General features: G+C 46.6%; 2 protein-coding genes across 14 annotated transcripts in view; both read left to right on the top strand.

Annotated features, from left to right (window-relative positions):
* MAP4K2 (mitogen-activated protein kinase kinase kinase kinase 2) overlaps nt 1-4,578 on the top strand; it is a gene marked incomplete at its 5' end in the record, with an annotated part of 37,265 nt that extends 32,687 nt beyond the window's left edge. The window contains 3 exons of the mRNA XM_083477906.1: nt 38-108; nt 1,354-1,409; nt 2,635-4,578. Of these exons, the coding sequence (XP_083334032.1) occupies nt 38-108; nt 1,354-1,409; nt 2,635-2,722 (215 nt within the window). The 3' untranslated portion in view covers nt 2,723-4,578. The remainder of the gene's footprint in view (nt 1-37; nt 109-1,353; nt 1,410-2,634) is intronic.
* A 3,912-nt stretch (nt 4,579-8,490) lies between these two features.
* SF1 (splicing factor 1) lies at nt 8,491-24,344 on the top strand. Of its 13 annotated transcripts, none has more exons than XM_083477909.1 (13): nt 8,491-9,031; nt 11,150-11,296; nt 15,957-16,032; nt 18,571-18,723; nt 19,356-19,445; nt 19,977-20,160; nt 20,327-20,442; nt 20,529-20,636; nt 21,044-21,224; nt 21,678-21,957; nt 22,193-22,249; nt 22,358-22,516; nt 23,032-24,344. In XM_083477909.1, the coding sequence occupies exons 1-13, from the start codon at nt 8,557-8,559 to the stop codon at nt 23,373-23,375; spliced, it is 2,370 nt and encodes a 789-aa protein (XP_083334035.1). In that variant the 5' UTR covers nt 8,491-8,556; the 3' UTR covers nt 23,376-24,344. The 13 variants fall into 13 exon arrangements, with proteins under 13 accessions (XP_083334035.1, XP_083334040.1, XP_083334041.1 ...); XM_083477914.1 differs by having other exon boundaries at nt 11,168-11,296; XM_083477915.1 differs by having other exon boundaries at nt 8,492-9,031; nt 22,358-22,520.

Here is a 24,344-nt window from a genome sequence, read left to right on the forward strand (position 1 = left end):
GCCTGTTTGCTCACTTGTGGTCTCCCCATTCTTGCAGTGTGCCTTCAGGACAGTGTCCTGGCCTTCTGGAAACATGGCATGCAAGGCCGAAGCCTGGAATCCAGTGAGGTGAGTCCGGCCAGCCTGGGGCAGAGGGGCCTGTGGGCATCGAACCACCAGCCTGACAACAGGACCATCAGAGAAAACATGAGTTAAGCTCCATTGGGCGGTGGGGGTGGTGAGGTGCTGTTTTTCCTGGACTGTGTGCCTTCCGTCTGTGACATTTGACGTACAGGGGATAGCTCAGTGGGTAGAGCAGTGGGTTTGAGCTCCACCTTGGACCAAGGATTCCTGCATTGCAGGGGGTTGCCCTAGATGATCCTTGTGGTCCCTTCCAATTCTATGTATACCCTGTTGGAAACACGCCCGGGAAGGCCGCCAACTTCCCAAGACTCCGGGGTGTCTCTGGTGGTCCTCCCTGGCTGTAAATTACCCTCAGTCCAGAGAGACTGGTGATAAGCGACCCCTCCCTCCTGAGAGGAGCACGCCCTTCTTCTGGCATGTCATTGCAGAATAAAGAGTCAATCGTAGTTCTAAAACTACTTTATTTTACAGTCTATATGTACAGAGAATCCATCAGCATGTCTGTGCTCTTTGAGCACCAGTACAGAACAGCAACACTTTCAGAAGTGAAACTGACTTCCAACAGTACTCAGACTTCCTGTCTCACACACTCTCAGACACTCACATGATACAAAACACATTACAACGGTACCACTCGCTGGGGCAGCTCGGATAGATAAAAATCCTAACATACCTACCCATTCAGGAGGGTCCTTAGCTCAGTGGCAGAGCATTTCCTTTGCATGCAACACATCCCAGGTCAAACCCTGGAATGCTGCCGGTGTGGGACCAGACTGAGCTGAATGGACTAACAGTCTGGCTCAGCATAAGGCATCTTCCTATTTCTGACCTCCACCGCACTCTCCTGTCATGGTTTAAGTGGTACCTTTCTGCTGCGTGGCTTAGTGGTTTGTTGGACTAGAGATGGGCAGGCCTGGGTTCAAATCCTCACTCGGCCATGAAACCCACTTGGATGGCTTTGAGTTCTCATAGGAGGAGGTGGTTGTGAGGATAAAGTGGTGGGCTGGGGATTATGTGCAGCAACCCTGAGCTCCTTGGAAGATGGGTGGGATATAAATACAGTTAATTTTACTCATCATCATTAATAGAGTAGAAAATGTGAGGTAATTAATAGGAGCAGTGGGTTAATTCTTTTTCCTTTTTTAAGAAGTTAAAAGGTATTATGGGTTTGAGAAATGTGGCATCTGACATGGGGATTTCCCACTCAGCTGTCCCTTCCTTCTGTAACAGGTGACGCAGGAGGTGACGGATGAGTCCAGAGTGTTCCGGGTCTTGGGAGCTCACAGGTGAGGAAATGCCTCTGAGGAGGAAACCTCAACATTTCTCCATTTCCCCCCTTCCTGTTGCAATGTCACATGGAATTCAGTGTCACCTCCGATCCACATACATTGCTTTTTGGCTGAGTGGGTGTGCTTATGAGCCACACTAAACCGCAGTCCGGTGCTCTGTAGAGGAGCTGGAACAGCCTTTCTCTGTGGAGGGGCGCCAAAATCTCCCTTCCTCCTTCTGGTGCAGCCAGGACTCCAGCAGAGTTTAGTTTTGCAGCCTTCTGTCGTTCTGTTTGAACCGCAGGTTGTGGTTTGAAACAAGCTCTGGTTTTGTCAAACAACGCATGGTTGGACGTTGTCTTGGCTTGTATGGACCACAGCTGGCGTTTGCTTTTATCCACAATCTCTGGTTCAAATGGAATGACAAGCCAGGATTTTGCAAAAAGGAAGACTCAGTTCACTGCAGATGCGGGAGGAAAGGAGGCTGGAGAGCAGGGAAGCCCAATACTCAGAGATGCATGGTAAGGGCATTTCCCTGTTCAGCGTGGTGGTTGTTATATATTTATTTATAAACCACCTTTTCCATGACAGGAGGCTCACAGATAAAAGAACAGCTAAAACCACCTAGTGTTGCAAGCAAATGGGGCCAGTTTCTCAACTGGAGTGCACTGAAAGCTTTCCTTCCTCCCTGTGCCTTTTAAAAATATTTTTAAAATTTCTATCCCACCTTCCCTCTCAAAGGGCAGCAAAGTCCCTGCCTGTTCCTGGGGTAAAGGTATAGGTAAAGGTAAAGGGACCCCTGACCATTAGGTCCAGTCGTGACCGACTCAGGGGTTGTGGCGCTCATCTCGCTTTATTGGCCGAGGGAGCCGGCGTACAGCTTCCGGGTCATGTGGTGCATGGGTCATGTGGCGCATCTGGCAAACCAGAGCAGCGCACGGAAACGCCGTTTACCTTCCCGCCGGAGTGGTACCTATTTATCTACTTGCACTTTGACGTGCTTTTGAACCTCTAGGTTGGCAGGAGCAGGGACCGAGCAATTGGAGGTCACCCTGTCACGGGGATTCGAACCACCGACTTTCTGATCGGCAAGTCCTAGGCTCTGTGGTTTAACCCACAGCGCCACCCGCGTACTTCTTGCCAATGCCCTGGCTGTGCCAGCCCTTCCATTGCCTGCCTGGCACATGCTTGTACATGGGCTGTGCTGCTCATCCTCTTGCCTCCTCTCTCTCCTCCCTGCCAGAGACATCATCCTGGAGAGCACCCCTACAGACAACCCCACAGCGCAGAGCAACCTCTACATCCTGACGGGTCACGAGAGCAGCTACTGACGACCTCCTTCCAAAGCCTCCAGCCTCTGGGAGGTGGTCAGCTCAGCCTTGTGGGGATGCACTATTGTTGGAGACACAGGGCTGCAAGCCATGCCTGCTGATGGCAGAGATGATTGCCAACATGTGTGTGTGTGTGGCAAAGACGGGTTGGAAATCAGAAGAGCCCCCACTCTGCTGCCCCATACACTGGACGCAACCTCGGTTTGGCTCTGGAAATGCTCTTCGCCCGTTGTCCTCGTCTTCCTGAGAACCTGCTGTGCACAAGGATGGGAGGAGCTCTTTCCTCCTGACTTGGGCCAGCAACTCCTGAGAAACTTTTGCAATAATTTGACCACTAGCCATTTGGAAGAATTTGCAATCTTTCCTGGCTGACACCTTGTGCCTGCTTGAATGTTTCCCTTCTTCCCTTTAGGAGTTGCGCTCCCGTGATGCTGCGGAGGGACGCCAAAATCTGCTGCCGTGTGAAGACAATCGTTTGTTGGGTGGGGGAGCGCACCCCCCTTCCCTTAGCACTTGAGCTTTAATTTAAAGGTCTTTCAGGGCACTTTGAGATTCTGGCCTGTCCCCATTGACTGGGGGGGGGGGTCGGGCAACATTTGTTTTGTGGCTGGACAGCTGAGTGGACAGATGCTGAAGATGGGCAGGGTTGAGTGATGATAATGAAAGAGATGGGGTGTCTATGGGGGTTTGGCGTGTGTGTGTGTGTGGTTGGGTGTCATGCTTTTTGATTGACTAGGTAGGGAGAGTAACCGCCTCCCTGCATGGATGGTTGTTGTTTTGGGTGAGACAGTGGTGGCTTAGGTGGCACCTGAGCTCATTGCTCAACAGAGCCTCTCAGGTGCTCCAGGCCAGTTCTGACCATCACTGTAATTAATCCCCATGGAGGACTGTGAAAGGGGCTGTGGAATCTCTAGTGGAATCAGCACCTTTGCAAAAAACTACAGTTCCCAGGGGCCTTTAGAGAGAATGCAATGCAAGCCAGTTTTGAGAAACTTTACACTATGGGGGCCAAACCAGACAGTATGATAAATGTCTGCTTCTTGCATTGCTTGATGGCCTGTTTTTTTTTTAAAAGGGGGTGTAATCAAACAAATTAAATGCAAACTTGCATGTCATGTTATGTGGGGTGTCTTTCGTCCAGCATGTCATGGCCTTATCTATAGTTGCTATCTGGAATGCAAGGAGGAGGAGGCCTGAATCTTTTCCCCATGAACCACAGCCCTGATGAAAATGGTCCCCAGCCATTTCTTGGGGGAATAGCAGCTTCTCTCGCAGGGTAAATAGCTGCCTGCAGGATGGTGTGGCAGGATGGCTGGGGGAAAGGATCCTGATCCTCAGCTGTTCACTTTAAAGTGCAGCCACACATTTAATGTACTGTCTGGGGTTTTGGCCTTCTTTTAGTAGCATGGATGTTCACTCTGAGGCAGGTGGTGAAGCCCCAGCTGGGCCACGTCTTGTGGGTGTCCTGCCCTGGCGGTAGGTTGGCTGAATGACTACTGAGTGCTGCTGCTGTGGTCCTCCTGCCAGGCATGCTGATTCAGCTTGCCTTGGCAGCAGAGGAAGGCTGCACGAGTCACTTCAAGGGAGGTTTGTGTGTGTTTTGGGGGCCCTTCTTTGCTGCCTTTGAAGCCCAGAAGAGACTCCCCATCCGAATCACAACTGTGGACCATCAGGGCTGACCGCAACTCCGCTTAACTTGGATGCCAAGAACTTTCCTTCCCAGGATGCCAATATCTCTGTGGTTTTTAATTGCTAAAGCTGGAATTTATTGTCTGAGAACAGAGGGGAGAAAACCCAAACTTGAAAAGAAAATTGCTATTTAACGTAAGGGTTTGATATTAAATTGTGGTATTTTACTCCCCAGTGGATGTGTGGAATTAATGGATCTGACTTGGTTAAATTTTAAATTGGGAGCCTTTGGTGTGGTGTTTTAGGCCAATCTAGACCTGGAAAAACTGTTTGCGGACAAACGTCGGCTCCCTTGGCCAGTAAAGCGAGATGAGCGCTGCAACCCCAGAGTCATTTACGACTGGACTTAACTGTCAGGGGTCCTTTACCTTTACCTTTTAATTCACTGAAGGATCAAGGACTCCCTCCCTTTTTCTGTGATGCTGATGCTCCTTTTTAACTGGTTAAGAGGTTGGGTGGGCTAAAAAAGAAGACCTGGCTTCTCTCTGCGTGTTTCTTTAGGAATTCCATGGGGTTGACTCAGTAGGGGATTGGTATTGTAATCTGCCATGAGCACCCTGGTATGTCGGGAAAGGTAAGATATAACCCAACAAATAATTTAAAAAGTTTTTTTTAAAAAACCCAGTTCCCTCCCTTTTCATTTGCTATGTGTTTGCGGAGCTTGATTAGCTGAGGACTAGCACTAGGGGTAGGGGAACGCCAGTTTTAACTTACTCTGATGTTGGGGGTGATTCCCTCACCTGTGAACTTGCTTGATCTGCTGCCATAGGTCCAGGGATGGAGGCTGAAGGACACAAGTGACAAATCAGAGCCATGGCAGAGAACACTTGGAGATTCTCAGTGCAAATTCCCACATGTGTATCCCCCAGAGGAGGAGGAGGAATGTACCTCAATGTCCTCCCACTCCCTGGTTCCAGTTCCCATTCCTTGCACACGCTATAGCAGGGGGGTGAAGCTGGAATCAGCACCCAGGCATGGACTGCTCCATCCACTCCATCCACCCATCCATGCACATACGTGCATCCACACAAACACACATCCACATTGCAAACAAAGAGGCAGACTGTATTCTCTCTAAGGGGGGCAACCTCTTTCCATCTGAGGGGGCAGGAAAGATGAGCAGCTGGGCAAGCCCCTCCTGGCACTCTCTCCTCCACCTCCCACCACAGGCTCCCCTTGCCACCCTACTTTTGTTCCAGGAAGTCACAACATCAAGAGCAAGTCAAAAGTCATTGCAGTGCTAGGCACCAAATCTTATCTTCCTGGTGCAGACATTGCCTCTGGTTGTTTCCTCTTGTCGCTGTCTTCCCTCCCATGACACAGAAGTGCTGGAAGGAACAGGGACAGCCAGCCAAGCACGCATACACACACATTTACACTTCAGCTGGCAACACACACCACAAGGACTCGGCGGCAAGAGCACCCACACTCCTCCAAAAAAACCAAAACACCCCAGTCTTCCTCATTGGTGCATGGAATAACTCAGTCAACAGCATGATCCCAAGGGAATGGAGTGATCAGAACCGTCACATGGAATTAAGTTTGGGGTACAGTTCTTAATTTCTACAGCCACAGGGTAGCATTCCCACCCCCACTGCAAAAGCCCTTTTCCCTAATCCCAGCTGTGTCTTGGCTAGAAGTGACTCTTCGGTGGCCATGGACAGTGGCCCATCATTCCCACTTGTCATAGTTAACCCATGGGTTGGGAGAGGGGTCTGCTTCACCAGCATGTTTCCTGCAATAAATGTGGCATTGAAGGAGTTCCCAGCAGGACTGAACCATACCCCTTGGCTGTCCCATGAGTGATGTCTGATGATTGACAGGTGGTTTGGGAGGGAAAGGCCTCCCTGGCCAAATTGGACCCTCTGATGGATCGAGACTAGCCCACAGAATGGAAGTTCTCCACCACCTAATTTGGGGAGGACCCAAGTATAAAAGGGCTGAGAAGCACTTTCCTGAACAAACCCTGCACACTGATTATGACATTTTAAAAAACCTGCCAGAAACAGGGGTAATGAACATGCAGGTCTGCCAGCCTAGGGGTGGCCATGATACCACCCACACCATCTGAGAGTGTTGCCAAAAAAATGACAGGTCCTCAGTCAAGAGGCAGCCCCTGCTCAGGTGATCAATAGTAAGGCTGGCACAGGACACATAACAATTTTATTATTTATACGCCGCCCATCTGGCTGGGTTTCCCCAGCCACTCTGGGTGGCTTACATGTAAATCACATCCCAGAGATTTACGAGATCCCTTACGATTGGCTGCAGCTATTTGCATATCACTGACCCATTGGCACAGATGAGGGGCCTTTATTTGCATACTATCAGTTCATTTCTGAGTTGGTAAGTCTCATCTGCCAACAATAAGAAATGGCCCAGTACTGTGGAATTCTCTGCCAACAGAGATTCAGCAGACATCTGTTTCAAGTTCTGAATGCCTGCTTTTTTGTGCCATCAGGTTTATGCAGGCAATTAAGAATACACCTTTGCGTAAGTTAGTGGATTTCTAACTTTAACTTTTTAAATATGGTTTTTATTGTATGGTTTCATGTGCCATTGTTGTAAAATGCTTTTCTTTTTTAAATGAATAGCAGTGTATAAATAGGTTTATAAATAAAATGGCCATATGATTTACAGGTGGGTCTTACAGGTGGGACGTGGGTGGCGCTGTGGGTTAAACCACAGAGCCTAGGATTTGCCGATCAGAAGGTCGGCGGTTCGAATCCCCGCGACAGGGTGAGCTCCCGTTGCTCGGTCCCTGCTCCTGCCAACCCAGCAGTTTGAAAGCACGTCAAAGTGCAAGTAGATAAATAGGTACCACTCTGGTGGGAAGGTAAACAGCACCGCAATCCCAGAGTCAGCCACGACTGGACCTAATGGTCAGGGGTCCCTTTACCTTTACTTTCCGCAACCAACCAGCCCCATCCTTTGCAAACCTGCCCATGTGAACAGTACTGGGAGGAAAAAACCGTTCCCATCAAATGGGAACCAGTTTCCCCTCCTGGAGCCAGATGCGCTCCCTTCTTGCAAGCACTGGAAGCAACTGGGAACACAGTTTAAAGCTCCCAATTCTTCCTTTGAAGCACTGTCCTTTCCCACATGGGCATGTATGACATCATGGAAGGCATGAATGACGTGAGGTGCAGGGCAGTTGGGTGTCCCTACTGGGCCCTGTGGGGCTCTTGGACTGGAAGTTCCCCACTCCTGCAATAAATACAAAGACAGACATATCATAGGCCACTGAATAAAGGTGGGTTTTAAAAATCAAGCCACGCCCATACTTTCCCCTCTAGCCCCGCCCACTACTCGAATGTGGCCCCCGAGAGCTTTTCCATGAGATAACGTGTGGCCCTTGAACTGAAATGAGTTGCTCTATCTTGGGCCTTGACGTAAAAGGCGAGCCTCCCAGAATCCTTTAAGGACCCCGCAGGCTCAAACTCCTGCTTTCCCATAAGCCTCTGCGCTGGGCAAGTGAGCCGCTTCAGCTCCTTGCTAATAAACTCTCTGAACCAAAGGTTCACTCCACCCCGGCCACCTTAAACTGTTATCCAATGACAGATAACGAGCTCCTTGACGTCACCCCTTCTTAACCCCTTTTCAGTGTATCTGAAGAAGTGTGCATGCACACGAAAGCTCATACCAAGAGCTAACTTAGTTGGTCTTTAAGGTGCTACTGGAAGGAATTTTTTATTTTGACCCCTTCTTAACGTCCTTCCTGCAAACGCAGAAAGCGTAGTAACCCGAGAGGCGGGGGGAGGGGGGCCTCAAGTACAACCAATCAGAGTTCCTCGCAGTTTCGAGTCTCCCACTTTTCAGCTACGTTTCCCGCCCACCGTGCTTCACAGCCAATCCATGACCACGGCGGCGCGGTTGATAGCTGAGCGACAACCGACACACCCAATCCACTTCAGTCCTGCCTTTCCGTTGCCTTCCTGCCAATCCCTTTCCCGCGAATACGCCCTTCTTCCAATCGCCTCACGGCGCGGGCTGAGCGACACGAACCTTGCCCAACGGGATGGTGCGCGGGAGCTCGAAGGACGGGTCCTGCGACCAATCGCCGCCTCCCGCCTTTGTGAGGGAAGACTTTGGCGTGGAAGGTTCGCGAAATCGCGGCAGGCGCCATTGCGTGTGTCTCTCCGTCTATGGCGACTGGAGCGAACGCGACGCCGCTGGGGAAGCTCCACCCGCCCCCGCCGCCGGGCAAGGCCGGCTACCCGCTGCCTCCGCCGGGCCTGGTCATGCAAGGGCCCCCGCCTCCACCGCCGCCGCCGGGCCCCGTGCAGGCCCAGCCTCAGCCCGCCATCCCCAGCCTCATGGCGGCCGCCGCCTTCCCCTTCGCCGCCCTCCCGCCGCCACCGCCGCCGCCTCCTCCTCCGCCGCCGCCGCCACCGCAGCAGCCCCAGCCGCCTCCCCAGCAGCAGCAGCCCCCGCCGCCGCCACCGCCGGCCCAGCAGCAGCAGCAGGCTCAACAGGCCCAGTATAGACAGTACCGCTTCCCCTCGCCCCCGCCGCAGCCCCCGCTGGGCCTGGAGCAGCAGCAGCCCCCGCAAGGCCCGCAGCACCTCCACCACCTCCAGCAGCAGGACGAGGGCGGACAGGCCGGGGCCGGGAACCAAGGCAAGTCGGAGGGAGGAATGGCACGCGGCCGCCAGCGCCGCCTAACGTTTTATTACTATTAGTTGATCGCTGTTGGTATGAATGCCTCGCTGTACAAGAGGCCCTCTTTCTCTTTTAGGTAGGCTAGGTAGAGAATGGAGGGGAGGATACTTCCTCCCCCGTCTCCATGCTATAGCCCCGCGAAGCAGGTCAAACGCACAGGGGGAGAGACTGGCTCGAGAGGCATCCTTTGCCATCACAGCAACCCTGCTAGGTTGGGCTAGAGGGGTGTGAGAAAGTGACTGTCCCGAGATCGCTTCGGAGGAGGAGCGGGGCCCAGAGGTTGATCGCCGGTCTCTCAAAAAAGACAGTCTCCTGAGCCGCCACACCAGGCTGTGTGTAAAATAGGCGACGTGGCCCTTCGGGGTAGGATTGCCACGTGGTTCCTCTGCAGCTTCTAATTGTAGTTTCAGTGCTCCTTATTTTAGGGATTTTCATGTTCCTGTTACAGGCATAGGTTAGGGTTTCTGGTCAAATGTAATAACTCAATTTAAAAGAAAAAGAAACCGCTAAAGAGCTAGCTGCACATCAGAGAACTAAACCAGATGTCACCGATGAAGCCAGATAGAGGGATTTTGAACTCCCTTTCATCTCATTTCCTTCGTGTTATGTTTACAAACATGATTCTAGTAAGCGTGACATTAAACACAGGGAACTAGAGAAGGATTGTTGGAGTGGATTGAATGAAAGAGGAACGAATAATAAAATGCTGGTGTGGCTTTATTACTGTTAATAATAATAGGACTGGGAACACCCAAGTTTCAAATTTCCAAGCTCACTGGGTGGCCTTGGACTCATCAACCTACCTCTCACGATTGTTGTGAGGTTAAAATGGGTGCTGGAGAAGAATCAATGTGTTATAAAAACAAATATAATTGTGCTTATTATGGTTTGAGAGAGGTTTCTAGTTAAACAGTGGACAGGGTTTAAGGGAGGTGTGTAATCTGGTGTGTTGGTGCCTTTGAAAAAGCTGTTTCCCTGTGGATAAGGATGGACAAAATGCAGCCTAGTTGTAGGACTGTTAAAGAATTGCGTAATAAAGCTTCCCCCCCCCTAACGCATATCATTTTTAAGGGCAGTTAATTTTACCCTGATTTTAATGTTCTCCAGGAAAAATCATTTTCAAAATCTTGGAATAAGACAAAAAGTCTTGTAAGTAGATTGTAATTCTGTGGAAAATGTTACACATCTGAAGGAACTGTCATTCATGTAATTTTGCAGTGCTTCACTTGGTGCAAATACTGTTTAATAATTAAGCAAATTACTTGAGATATGTACCAGAGTATGTGGAGAAATAAGTAGTAGGCTCTCATGTTCCAAATGTTTGCTGATCTAGAACTGAGTAGTACTGTAGTAGCTTTGTGTCCATAATCTGGGGGCAAGGCTACTTTGTGTGGTGTTTCTGTATCCCTTTTTGAACTGTCTTACCTTCGCAACAGTTTCATCTCTGAGAATATATTACTGTACTTCGCAGTTTGACTTTGGATTGTTTATTAATGTTGAAAGGGCATGTAATTCTTGCTTTCTTTTTGGAGTCTTTAGTAAGATTAATTAACTGCATGCTCACCTAAAAACCACAGGCATTAGCCAAGTTATAAAAAGAAGAAAAGGCTTGTTCAAGAGACACAGCATGCCTAAACTGAAATGACTTTGAAATCCAAAGGAACTAAAGAGTTGATTCCCAGATTGCAAGAGACCCCATTGTCCATTTTATCTGTGTAGGAGCTTGATCATTGAAAGAATAGAGATGGTTTTGTTATGCTGTGGGCGCTTGTGATATGCTTTCAGGACCTTGTCACTCTTCCCCCGACTACTACTACTACTTATTATTATTATTATTATTAATAATAATAATTAAAAAATTGTATACCGCCCAATACTCACAGAACTAATTTGTTCTGTTAAAATTGTTTTTAATATTGAATTTTAAATTGCTGTAACCCACCCTGGGACCTGATAGTAAAAGGTGGGGTAATAATAATAATAATACTGTGTCATGGTGGGGAACTTGAACAATGCTAACTAAGGCTATCTTAAAGCCAAATTGAACTTTGACACATATTAACTGTTCCTTTAAAGAAACCTATCTGTCTGCAGATTTTCCCAATAAAAAGAGGAAGAGGAGCAGATGGAACCAAGATACCATGGACCAGAAGACTGTCATCCCTGGAATGCCCACAGTTATCCCTCCTGGGCTTACCCGTGAACAAGAGAGAGCTTATATAGGTAAATACTCGTTCTTTTCCTGTTTTCATTTGTTCATGTCAGTACTGATCCAGACACTATTTTTGGTTGTGTGCGTCTGAGGCATTTAAAAATTGTGCTTTTAAGGGCTCAAGTTATTCCAGCCTTGTTTTCATTTCTTAAAATAGATGAATATTCATGTCTCTGCTCAGAGTGAATTGTGCGCCATCCTAGCTCCTTGTACTGTTTGGGTGAAAGAGTGTCCTCCACAGGCACAGTAGAAAAGCTAAAGTCCTTTGAGGTGCTGGGGAATGAAACTTGCTGACATTTACTTAATTGGCCATTAAAATCTAATCAGGAGGGTCTCTTATTAGCTTCACAGACTCCCTGCTAACAGAGAACACTAAGAGTCCCTTTTCAAGCTGTATTGTTGGAAGCAAGTACCTCTTTTGCAGTGGAATATTGTAAACTAACCTAACCATGGTTCCCTTCTGACTTTCTCTTATGTTGCTATGCTAATTCTTTAAAGCTAAAATTGATACTCCAAGGTGGTGAAGATTGTTGATGCCACTCAAAAGCAGGGAGAGCCCCCTAACTTCTGATTTTTGATGGGTGGGCTTCGCTAGGTTAGTTTGTGGATCTGTACTCACGTACACAATTGCTGGGAAAGAGACACTGTTCGGTTTTGTGGGAATCATGATGTTGGAACTGTTAACTGTGAAAACTGGGGAGTGACAAATGATACTGTATTGTATGTGGAACAGAGAACGTTATTTGCATTATTTGTATTGAGAAATGTGGTGTGACTGTTTATTTGTGACTGTTGATCAGTACTCCGACTGAAATCATTCTAGTGTGCTCTGGTGTTACATTACATGGTACAGTCCTTGCCTTCTCAATAAACCAAGGTTTTCCCCTGAACGTAAGGCCATTTAATTACTGTTCATCTCATTAGGATTGCACAATAAGCTTTAACTCCTTTCTTATGCATAAATCACTGAGAATTTTGATATATAATGTATAGCTATCCATAATACTGCTGAGAGCTGCTTTACTGCTCTAAAGGCTTGCACAATTTTCAAGGTTAAGTCAATGTTTATACAGTGCAGAATATTCTCTCTTGAGTCGGTCAAAGTTTCTGTATTGAAAAGGTGTGCCACTTAATGCAAGTTGGAAAAGCTGGTTGTTACCTTGTGCTCTGCACTGCATTCCTGGAGAGTCAGTTTTCTTAACATTTCTGAAGTTGTTTTTTTATTTTTAATTTACCTCTACTTAGGCTTTGCTTAACCAAGCTACACTACCTGATCCTTACCTTATATTCTTATTAACAGTACCTTGGTACTAATTTAATAGTTTTTACAGATCTGGTAGAGAATCAATGTGGGCGAAAGAATGGTTGGCTTGAAATGATCAAAGAGAGCAGCCCTGCTGTTGAACCATTTGGTTTAGAAATGCATTAAAAATAAATTCTGATATGTAATTGAGCAGCTCTGTCAGACTCTGCTAACAAACAGCTCTGTCTGTAAATGGATAGAATTGGGTCAGAATTCTCAGTCTATGCGAAGATACGAGTGCTCCACTTGCTTAACTAACTGGTATGGTGAAGATGGGCCTTGTAGTCCACAACAGAACTAGGCAGAGGAACGTGTGACCTTTATTGAGCCTAAATACTATCACAAAGGTACATGCACACCTGTAATAAGGGAGTGAGGAAGGCTCCTTCTATGTGAAAGAGAATATACCATTAATATACCATTAATGTGAGAGATGAAATACCAGTGTCAAAAAAACATAGTATTACAGCATTTCAGTAAAGGAAAAACAATTTTAAAAAAACCAAAGCTTTGCTTGTGAACAAGCTCTGGAAATAAGTTCCATCGTTTTCTGAACTTCGCCATGGTCAACTCTATTGATTTCAACAGGTGATTGATTTGCTTGAACCTTTTCAAATTATGTTTACTTCAAGGAGATCAAACACGAAGAAGTAACTGGAGATTAGAGCTTGTTGAAGGTTTTTCATGTCTCTTACTTAAGATGAATAAGTGGGAACAAAGACACTGCCTGGCCTGGAGGAGAAAAATTGGCTGATGAACTTTAGGCTGTTTTCTGCATTCTTGGAAATGTATTTGCTAAGGACGGCAGGCTTTCTCAGTTATAATCCACATTGAGAAGCCTTGGTGACACACAAATGATGTTCATAATATGTCTTGTGTGATAACCAGTAAATAACATATTTGTTCCTTAAGTTCTCTCATGTCTTCATAACATAATATTTAATGTCCAATGGTGTTTCAGCCCCACATTTGTTTTCACGTTTAACATCAACTGAAAAATCTAGATGTTTTCAATTATTGATTAGATAAGGTTTGCCAATGCCTAAAATAATAAAGGAAACCTTTTAGTACCAATTTTTCTGTTGGTTTTGGCTCACACATGGAATGCATTATATTTTGATGTATGTACAAAGCTCAGCCACCTAATATCTCATTTGTAAGATTGTGGCTGGAGAAACTGACAGCTAGTTGCATTTTCTGGCATTGTTGGATTTCATTTTAAGGGATGTCACAATAATATAAAAATACAATATTAAAATCAGTTAAGACAGTTTACAATTAAATGTATTTAGGGCTCATTCTATTATTTTATCTTGGCCATCAAAGGCCAGGGTAAAGAGGTGCATCTTCAGGGGACGACAAAAGATATACAGTGAAGGTGCCAGACACATCTCTGAGAAGGAAATTCTACAACTTAGGGGCTGCTGCAGAGAACGACCTCATCAGGGCCATCATGTCTGAACTTCTGAGGGTGGTGGAACTACCAAGAGGGCCTCCGATTGCTGAACACAACACCTGAGAGCATCTTTAGGGAAAGAGATGGTCTTGCAGAATTTGGGGGCCTAAACTCTTTAAGGCTTTAAAATGCTAATGTGAGCACCTTGAATTGGGCAACCAATGCAACTCTTTAAAGGCAGGGATTATGTGCATTCTAAATGGAACTCCAGCCAGCAATATGGTCACTGCATTTTGGACCACTTGAAGTTTCTTAGTCATCTTTAAGGGGGCAGACACAGTAGAGTGCATTGCAATAATTCAGTCTGGAAGTTATTAGAGCATGGAGTGCAGTGGTTAATTCATCTCAGCCTAAAAGGGGTCATAGCTGGTGCAGCAGCCAAAGCTGGAAATAGGCATTCCTAGCCACCAAGGCCACCTGAACCTCCAGTGACAATCCAGCAGTTTACCTGACCCCAAAGTAAGGGTCTGCTTCTTCTTGAGGATTCACCTTCAGCTTACTGACTCAAATCCAGCTTCAATTCATTGGCTTGTATTTTGGCTCTTTATAACATCTTCCAAAGTTACTCTCAGTTATTTCAGGGGAATCTCCCAATTTGACATGGCTCCATAGCCAGCATTATTTGTGCTCCCCCCCCCTGTGTGCCAAAGGCCTATGGAAAGAGGGATTGGTGGTGTCTCATCATATTAGGCTTTGGAGCAAGCAAAAGTGGCTGCTTTTGTTTTTCCCAAAGCTCAGTGCAACATGGAGAACAGCCCTCCTTCTCCTGTATACAGAAACCCTTTTCCACCTCCAAAGCTCAGCATGAAATAGAGGCCTCTTCTAAGATCTCGGCAATTCATGAGAAGCTGGGTTGTGTGGTGTTGAGTGGCCTTCTCTCACCAGGCCTGCTGTGCCCTGGAGATAGGTTTTGTCAAGCCTGGATTATCTGCGTCTTCTATGTTCTGTTACATGTATAAGGAGTCTCTTATTAATATGGGTGTGGGTGTACCTTTGCTTAGTAGTGATTTGGCTCGCAGTCTACAAACCATTTCCTCCATTGTAGCCTGACTGATGTCTGGGAGACTTGAACAAAGCTGCTTCAACAAGGGGCTTCGGTTCTGAATCCCAAACCAGTTGCTGCTCTGCCTTTGATACTCTTCACTAGTTGAGCAAATACTAATCCTTGCGCTATGTTGGATGAACCAGAGTAAATATTTTTTTTATTCTGGGTGTAAAAATTGACTGGTACATGTTTGACATCTGTTAGTACTGGGTGTTCGGTTGTCTTTGTGCAGTATTGGATAACCAGAAAATTAAAGCATGCTTTCCTTTAATTATGCAGTTCAATGTTTAGTGTTTGCTAGTTAGCAAAGGGTTACATAATACATGCAGAAGCATGGCCAATATGACAGAATCTCAAGAAAGAGACAGCTTCTGCTAATCGGGTATGATCTGTGCAGTTTCAAAGTTCCATCTTAGATTGACCAATGCATTCATAACAAAGCAAGATGGTTCTGATGTTTTTAAAGAAGTAAGCATTGGTGATGCCCATGCTTCCTACTAGAAGTCTTTGTCCAATGCCAATTATAGAAAGTTGGGATGATTATCTTTCAGTAGGCTGGAAATAAGATTCACAAAGATCAGATATTTTATTTTATTTTTTGCTAACTCTCAGATGAATGCTTTGCTTCCTGATGTGTAATGTTTTTTGAATACTTGCTAGAAATAATGAGGGACTGTTCTGGAATCCTGATGAACATATTTGACTGAAATAACATTGTAGGGTCTCCTGATCTTTATATTGATGAAGTATCAGTCATCCCTTGCAAATTCTCCAGTTCTTCATGCTTTGATGTTGAGATTTGAGATGTTTTTTGGTAACATTGTCTTTTTTCCATCCTTTTTTCTTTCCTAACCTGGTTTCTTCCAGTGCAACTGCAGATAGAAGACCTGACTCGTAAACTGCGCACAGGAGACCTGGGCATCCCCCCTAACCCTGAGGACAGGTTGGGAAACAGTTTTAACCAGCTGACAGTAACATTTTTTACCTTTTTCAATAATTTTTTGGTGGCATCATAATGTCAGTTCAATGCAATTTCTTCCTAATGAAATGTCTTCAGTGGTCTAATTTGTCAGAGATTGTAGCTGAGATCTTACTTACTAGGGAAGGTAAAACCAGAAAGGGATAAAGGTTCCATCCTTGCTTGAGGATTTCTAAGTCTGTAGTTTGCCATTATTTAACCCGACCTAAGAAAAAGATACATACATGGTGGCCAACTAATTTTAACCCGTTCAGTGCTGGTCTTGGGCAAGTGTCCAGAGGTTTTTCTCGCAGGTTCACACTGAGGAATCCTCAGCACAGTCACTGAGTCTGAGCAGCCTGGAAACTTTTTCTGACAGCTGATTTTACAGTACTTTTCAAGTGGTGGCTGAGCATGGTTTTTAAACCAGATGGGTACTAACCAATTTCTTTGGTAGCAGCTACTACACAGCATTGGCCAATATCTTGGGATTTGGGGCCCAAGCAGTACTGCACCTGCAGTATGCTGAATTGGACACCTGTGGTTTTGTTGGGCTTTCAGTGTCATCCAACAAAATAACTTCTGTGTTTGATTCGTTTTTAAATTGGCTTGTAAACATTAATTTCTTTATCAGAAGGTATAATCAGGAAATTGTTGTGTTATAGCATGTTGCACAACTTGTAAACTAATTCTTGTTCTTGAAGTGGAATACACTTTCCCCTTAAATTTAGCCCAACTGAAACAGTTATTTGGGACCGTAAATAAACATGGTGAGGCTGCTAGTAGTTTTGGACGCCTTGCAAAAGAAAAGAGCTTTCAGCTCTAGTTCTTGGGGCCTGATATTGCCTATTTTAGTTTTAAAAGTACAGTTGAGGAATACCTTTTGGACTCCCATAATGGGCTTTGGGTTAAACTTGACAGGTGAACTCATTCTTGGTGGGAGCAGATTTATATGCCTTATTTTTGTGCTTTAGAAGAGTAACATGAGGTGTTGGGTCTTAATGTAACAGAAGGTTAATACAGAATGTGGGGTGGGAGTGGGGGCTGCAGTTACTGTCATGTATACATAAGATGTTCTTGAACTGAGACCATACTGGCTAAAATACATGATGCCATTAACATATAGTAAAAGTGAATTACCTCACTTGCTTGCAGAAAGACAGCTCTTACTAAAGGCATGAAGCTATTAGATACATTCAGCGTTAAACTTTTCCTGAAGGTTTAATCTTGGAACCATCAATTTATTAATTACCCATGTCTTTGTGTTTAAAAGGATCTACTCAGCTAGTGAATGGGTTTATTTTAAACTTATTAGTGAATGCTGACTGGGGGAGATAAAATTGTTCACATTGCTTTGGGACTGTTAAGCCTTCTCAGGTCCTAGAAACGGAGGTGTAATATAGATGTGATCACTCCTTACAAAATCTGACCTTTTTATTTCATATTCTTGTGTTGATGATTCACTTCAGGCTGAGAAGACATTGGGATCAACTGGCTCTAATCAATCCTTTAACCAACTAGAAAGAAAGATTGTCTAACTAAAATCCCAAGGTTTAGGTTTCTGATTACTTCAAGGATGTATTTTTTTGATAACATGACCAATATCTCTTCCCTTCTTGCAGCTAACTCTAAATTTTTATTTCAATATGTTTGGAAAAAGATCCATAAACTTAAGCAGAATTCTAAGTGTGGCTTTTTTACCGCAAGTGCAGCTGTGATAAATCAAACTGACTCTTTTTAATTTTAGTTATAACATTTTTATTTGTTAGAACCTCTGGGCATCTAAACTACATGGAGAAAGCAGGTCTGTCTCTAGCGGTTTACAGGCCCAGACTGTGGCATGAGAAGGGTGGGCTTGTTGAACTTGTACCCACCCCAGTTCTCTAACTCTTAAACACAGTAAACAGGTTCAGTCGGCCTTGATGCAGCCAGCAAAATGGAGGTAAAGCCAGGACAGAAGCCTTGACCCGTCCACGTGGTGCCAGTGAAATAGACATAATTTGTATTGCCAGAAAGGGTTTGATAGAAGCTTAACCTGTCTTGTTACTTTTCTGATGTTAAAAAGTCCAGGGTTAACATGAATAATTCTTTATTGATTTACCTCCTGCACCAGGGTTCTTTCTAATTCTTTGCCTCCATGGAATAATGAAGTTGGAAAGTTTGTTCTTTGTGTGAATCAACTTTCTCCATCTTCCCTGCCCCCCTCCCCTTTTTTAACAACAGGCACACTCATGGCAGAGCTGTTGTCATGGCTGTGTGTGACCCCACTCCCTTTTCTGCACCCCTCCTTACCCAATAAAATACCCCAGTTTTTTTCTTCCTGGTAGCAGGCAGTGGTTTGCTACAGCCGCCTTGTCCATGAGGCATTAATGGGCATGAGTGAGTTTACACCTTCCTTTCCTGTGGTCTCTTATTTCATTTTATTTTTCTAAATTGTGCTAGAGTTGAGGGGAAGCCTGTACTTAATAAATAGCCTCGAGGGTTCAGTTGCATGAGAAATAACTGGAGATTGTTCCTCTGCAGGTCTCCTTCCCCTGAACCGATTTACAATAGCGAGGGGAAGCGTTTGAACACCCGTGAATTCCGTACACGCAAGAAACTGGAAGAGGAGAGGCACAACCTGATAACAGAGATGGTGGCGCTCAACCCAGACTTCAAGCCACCAGCTGATTACAAGTAAACTGGGGGAGAAAGACAAGTTTGGGGTTGGGGGTAGCTTCTTTCTTGCCCAGCCTATTACTTTAAATGGATCTAGCTTGCCTCACAGTCACTTTGAGCTTGCTTAGCAGCATTTCACATAAATCAAAACTGAGTAAAAGACATTTCTTAAGAAGACTCAGCAAATGACATTATAGTCAGTCAAATACCGTCAAAATAAAGAATTGAAAGGTCTTTGGCAGTCACCTAGACACATCTGGATATCTGACAAGTTAACAAAGAGGAGAGCTCAGAAGGTGAGGCAGTGCAGCTGAGGAGACCCTGCTCTGCATTCTCACTCACCAGATCCCGAAAGCTGGGGGCACTCTCAACAGGGTGTCTGAAAATCTTAGGTGGTCTGGTTTGTATTTTATCAAAATTAGCAGCCATTGTAGAATCATTTGCTCAATAACCACTTTGAGGGTTTTTTTAAAAAAACAAGTAGTAATAGCATTTTTAATAAAATAAATGAACTGATTATGGCCTCTCAACTGGTGCTATCCCAGGGCCTCTTTGTTTTGAATTGTTTTCAAGGGTTGTCAGTTTGAGCTTGGCAGGGGTTTGTTGTTGGGGACAACCATGCATGACACTTGCTGTCTAATCCTTCGCAGACCTCCAGCAACTCGAGTGAGTGATAAGGTGATGATCCCACAGGATGAATATCCTGAGATTAACTTCGTTGGGCTTCTGATTGGACCCAGGTAAGAGCATGTGTTTCTTCCATGGAGGGTGGATAATTAAGAGTTGAGAAGTGGCAAGTCCAGAATCATGGGAAGGTTTTGGGAAATGGTCTTGACGTCAAGGGGTGGTGGTGTAGAATGTTGGATATGTGAGAATTGCTTTAGCTCGTGAAGTTTTTCCTCTGATCAGATAAAATGTCTAGTTTAATGTGTCACTATTGATCCTTAGTAAATTCAGCAGGCATACTGTAAATTTTCTGTTTCTCCCCACAATATTTCCTGAATGATTAAGACTTTAATTATGAGGCAAGGCTGATCCTTGGAACCTGTTTTGTAAACCTTGTACAGTAGCAATAGGATTAGGTTCCTTTAGCTATGTTGTTTCCTTATCACTGAAATTTATTCCCCCTGACTTCAAGATTGCAAGATAGCCTCCTAGTTGTTTGTTTGTTTCTGAAGCTGTTAGTGGTGGGAGTGCCTTTTCTCTTTTGAAGACACTTAGAGTGTTGGCTGTTGATTTCAACTCTTGGATTTGGGTTCTCCCCATTCTAGAGGGAACACATTGAAGAACATTGAGAAGGAGTGCAATGCTAAGATTATGATCAGAGGCAAAGGGTCTGTGAAAGAAGGGAAGGTGGGCCGGAAAGATGGCCAGATGTTGCCTGGTGAGGATGAGCCACTTCATGCTTTGGTCACAGCTAACACCATGGAGAATGTGAAGAAGGCAGTGGAACAGGTAAAGGACACAGAGGGCCAAGTAACAAAACACTGTGTGATCCTCCCTATCTCATGCATTGGTGGGTGTTTTGGAAGTTTCCTGCATGCCCCTTGGAAGGACCATGGTAAGCGGCCAGTGATCCAGTCTTAATGATAGAGCAACATACACTCCTCTCCTCTTCTAGATCCGTAACATTCTGAAGCAAGGCATTGAAACTCCAGAGGACCAGAATGATCTGCGCAAGATGCAGCTGCGAGAACTGGCCCGCCTCAACGGGACACTGCGTGAAGATGACAACAGGTGCATATTGGTCAGTGTCCAATTTCGCCCACTGGAAAGGAGCTCGGGTCAGTTACCAATCTTTTCTTATTACTGTCCCACTTCAGAATTCTGCGTCCATGGCAAAACACTGAGACTCGCAGCATCACCAACACCACTGTGTGTACCAAGTGTGGAGGAGCTGGCCACATTGCATCAGATTGCAAATTTGCCCGGTAAGCCTCAGCTGGGAAGGCCTGAAAATTGCACTGCTTGTGCTCCAGAGCGAGGAGCAGGGCATCATGCCTGTGACAAGGTGTGAGCATCTGTGAAGATTTAATGTAGGTCTTTTATCCCTGGAATAGCTCACTCGGTAGAGCATGAGACTCTTAATCTCAGGGCCGTGGGTTCAGTCCCCACGTTGAGCAAAACGATTACTGCAGTAGATGACCCTTCTGGTCTCTTCCAACTCTAGAATTCTATGGGTGCCTTAAATAGCTTCTGGTAGAAGTGAAGATACCCATAATTGGCCAGGAGGGGAGGATTACTGTCCAACTCAGGACTTGGGTGTTTTCAATATTGAAGTTGGGATCTTGGTCTCTGTCTGGCACAGAGCCTCCAGTAACTGGCTTTCTCCTTCCAGGCCTGGAGACCCTCAGTCAGCCCAGGATAAAGCACGCATGGACAAGGAATACCTGTCTTTGATGGCTGAGTTGGGAGAAGCTCCTGTCCCAGCATCGGTGGGATCATCTTCTGGACCTTCCAATCCACCACTGCCAAGTGGTCCAAGACCTTCGGGGCCAGGAAACAACCAGCCACCTCCTGTGAGTAGTCATGGGCTTCTCTAGGTGGAAGGTCTTGGTGAGGGCAGATTAGAAGTCATGGGAGTAGATTCTTCAAGTCTTTCAAAAAGGAATAATAGGATTGAATTGAGCCAGTGTGCCTGGCAGGACATCAGAAGAGTTTGTTGTGGTCTAGGAAGACTGTTTGTGTTATGTGGAAGTAAAAAGTGTAACATCCTTGGACGGGTGAGGGTGTCGTTAATTTTGGCATGGCTGCAAAGGTAAGTTTTAAAAGACTTGAGCACTGCTTGCTGAAATTTCATAATCCTGTCGTGAGGGGTGAGCAGATATTCCCCTTGGACAGGGGTTAGGATTTTGATACTTTGCACTGACCGATGAGGAATTCACTTCTAGTGCAGAGTGTACATGGCCTGCGGTCTTCCTCGTTTGTTCTTACCTCCTTGGAATAACTGCTCGTTTCCATCTCTCTCCTAGAACCGCCCGCCATGGATGAACTCTGGCCACTCTGAAAACAGGCCCTTCCATGGCATGCATGGTGGTGGCGGAGGTGGAGGCGGTGGTGGAGGAGGAGGGGGGGGACCTGGAGGGCCTGGTGGTCCTCACAATTTCCCCCACCACATGTCAAATATGGGAGGACATGGGGGTCACCCAATGCAGCACAACCCCAACGGCCCTCCACCTTGGATGCAGCCTCACAACCCACCAATGAACCAGGGACCACATCCTCACGGTCCCCCCGGGCCCCATCACATGGGTGAGTACAATCCAGAACACCACGGGGAGCCTACTGAAGAGGGGGGATGAGCCTTGGCGATCTTGGGAATGGGTAGGGTCAACCTCAGTACAGCCTCATGGGCTGATGAGCCTTGCCCTTCCATAGCCCAGTCTCGTTTATTTTTGCTGGTGGCTGACTTTGTCATGAGGACCTGGGCTGGTGGAGCTCATCAATTCCAACTGTTGCTAAAGCTATGGTCTCTCATTCCCTTAAGATCAGTACCTGGGCAATGCGCCAGTGGGCTCTGGGGTCTATCGCCTCCAAGGAAAAGGTGAGCAACCTGTTTGTTTCTTTTTCCAATTGAGGTGGGGGCACACAACGCATGTGTGTGGGTGTTACCCGGTTCTACTTAACTGTCTTTCTGGCTCTGACCTTGCAGGTATGATGCCGCCTCCGATGGGTATGATGCCCCCTCCGCCCCCTCCACCCAGTGGTCAGCCTCCCCCGCCTCCCTCTGGTCCTCTTCCCCCATGGCAGCAGCAGCAGCAGCCTCCACCCCCGCCTCCCAGCAGCAGTACTCCCTTGCCATGGCAGCAAAGTGAGTAAGAGCACTTCTTTTAATTTTGCACCTCTGTGACCTGCCTCTGGGCAAGCTAAACGTGGGTTGGTGGCCACCGGCCAGTTCTTCCCTCTCTCTTCCTGTGCCTTGCTTGCACTTGGGGGAAGTTGTTGACCTCTAGCCTGGTCTTTAGCACCTGCAAGAAGCCTCTTTCCCCCTTGATTTGCAGCTGCATGTTTATCTGAGCTTGGCTCCTCAGGACGTTCCTCAATTGGCCACCCCTCTGCCTCCAGGGCCTGACTTCTCCTTGCCTTGGCCAAATCTTTTGGGGAAAGTTGGCAGAAAAGCTGGCATATCTTAAATCAGGAGGGAATCACCTTGGTCAGTGGGGATTGGAGCAGTATCCTAGCTATGGGTTGATTATTGATGGGCTGGGTCTTTTTCCTCTTTGGAGAAGGTCGGACCGGCCATTTCCCTGCTTGATGCGGGGCGGGGGGGGGGGTGCAGCTTGGCTCTGAGCTCTTGGGGTGACCACTTGGTGTTTTAAATCCTAGATACGACGACCACCACCACCACGAGCGCTGGCACCGGGGCCATCCCTCCATGGCAGCAGCAGCAGGGAGCGGCGGCGGTGGCAACTTCTACGGGGGCCCCACAGATGCAAGGCAGCCCCTCCATGGTGCCTTTGCCTCCAGGGGTCCAGCCTCCTCTGCCGCCCGGGGCCCCGCCTCCTCCCCCGCCCCCGCCGCCTGGCTCCGCGGGCATGATGTACGCCCCTCCCCCTCCTCCGCCTCCCATGGACCCTACTAATTTTGTCACCATGATGGGGGTTGGAGTGCCAGCCTTGCCACCGTTTGGCATGCCCCCTGCTCCCCCACCACCCCCACCACAGAACTGAAGAATGGTTTTTCTATACAGTTTTTTCTTGCCAATCTGGAGCCAGGAGCTGGAGGGGAGACTTCTGAAACCCAGCCAGGAGCACATGAGGAGTGTGTGTTCCTCTTCCCCCTTCTTACTCTGTACTTAGAGAGGTGTGTGACTCTTGTCAGAATCCTTTTTTGATGACTGACTGGTGTACATCAGTAGCAGAACTTGCCCATCAGGACACTAGTGCTGAGTCTCCCCCCCCCCCATCCCACGAAGTGAGGTCTGCACCACCATCCTAAAGTTTGGGAAAGTCCATGTGAAACTGCCAGGTCTAGCCATGGTGGTAGCAACGGTGGCAAGGCCCCTTCTGTGTTTAGATGCAGCTCTGCCTGCCTTGCCCTCTGGGGTGGGACAGTGGTTTTTGTTCATTTTAAGTTCTTCTTACAGAATTAGATTTTTAACCTCATCTAAGAGACACAAGTTTTCCATGGCCACATGTATCTCCCATCACAGAAAAGTCTTGTCAGTAGAGTTAAAGAAGCAAATGGATTATTTCCGTAGATTTCTTTCTCTGAAGCTGGACGTCGCATGCACTGCAGTTGATATGGGGAGTGCCAGTTTTCTCCCCTTTTCTCCATAGCAAAGGAAAGGCAGACTTCACAGGGTGGGCCTTCCTTTGAAACTGGGAGTGGGGGCTTTAGGCCCTCTCCCCAACTCCTGTCGAGTAGTTGAGATGAAGTCACAATTGAGAGGGCATCTCCATCTCTTTTGAAGTCCATTTTGATATTGTCCATCTGCCTAGAAACTCCTTTCTTTTTACATGCCTTGAGTGTTTTGTGGTTTGGGGTGGACCTGCCCCTAGATTGAATGATTTTTGTTGACAATGATGTGTGTACAAATGCTTCATTCGATCTCCTGTAACCATTTTCTTAATTGCTTTTTGTGTAAGAATAAAAGAGCAGTGAAAGGGAGGTTCCAATTAAATGCAGCTTTTAAAATA

This window comes from Podarcis liolepis (genome assembly GCF_965112155.1).
Source record: "Podarcis liolepis genome assembly, chromosome: 15".
NCBI classification, from domain to species: domain Eukaryota; kingdom Metazoa; phylum Chordata; class Lepidosauria; order Squamata; family Lacertidae; genus Podarcis; species Podarcis liolepis.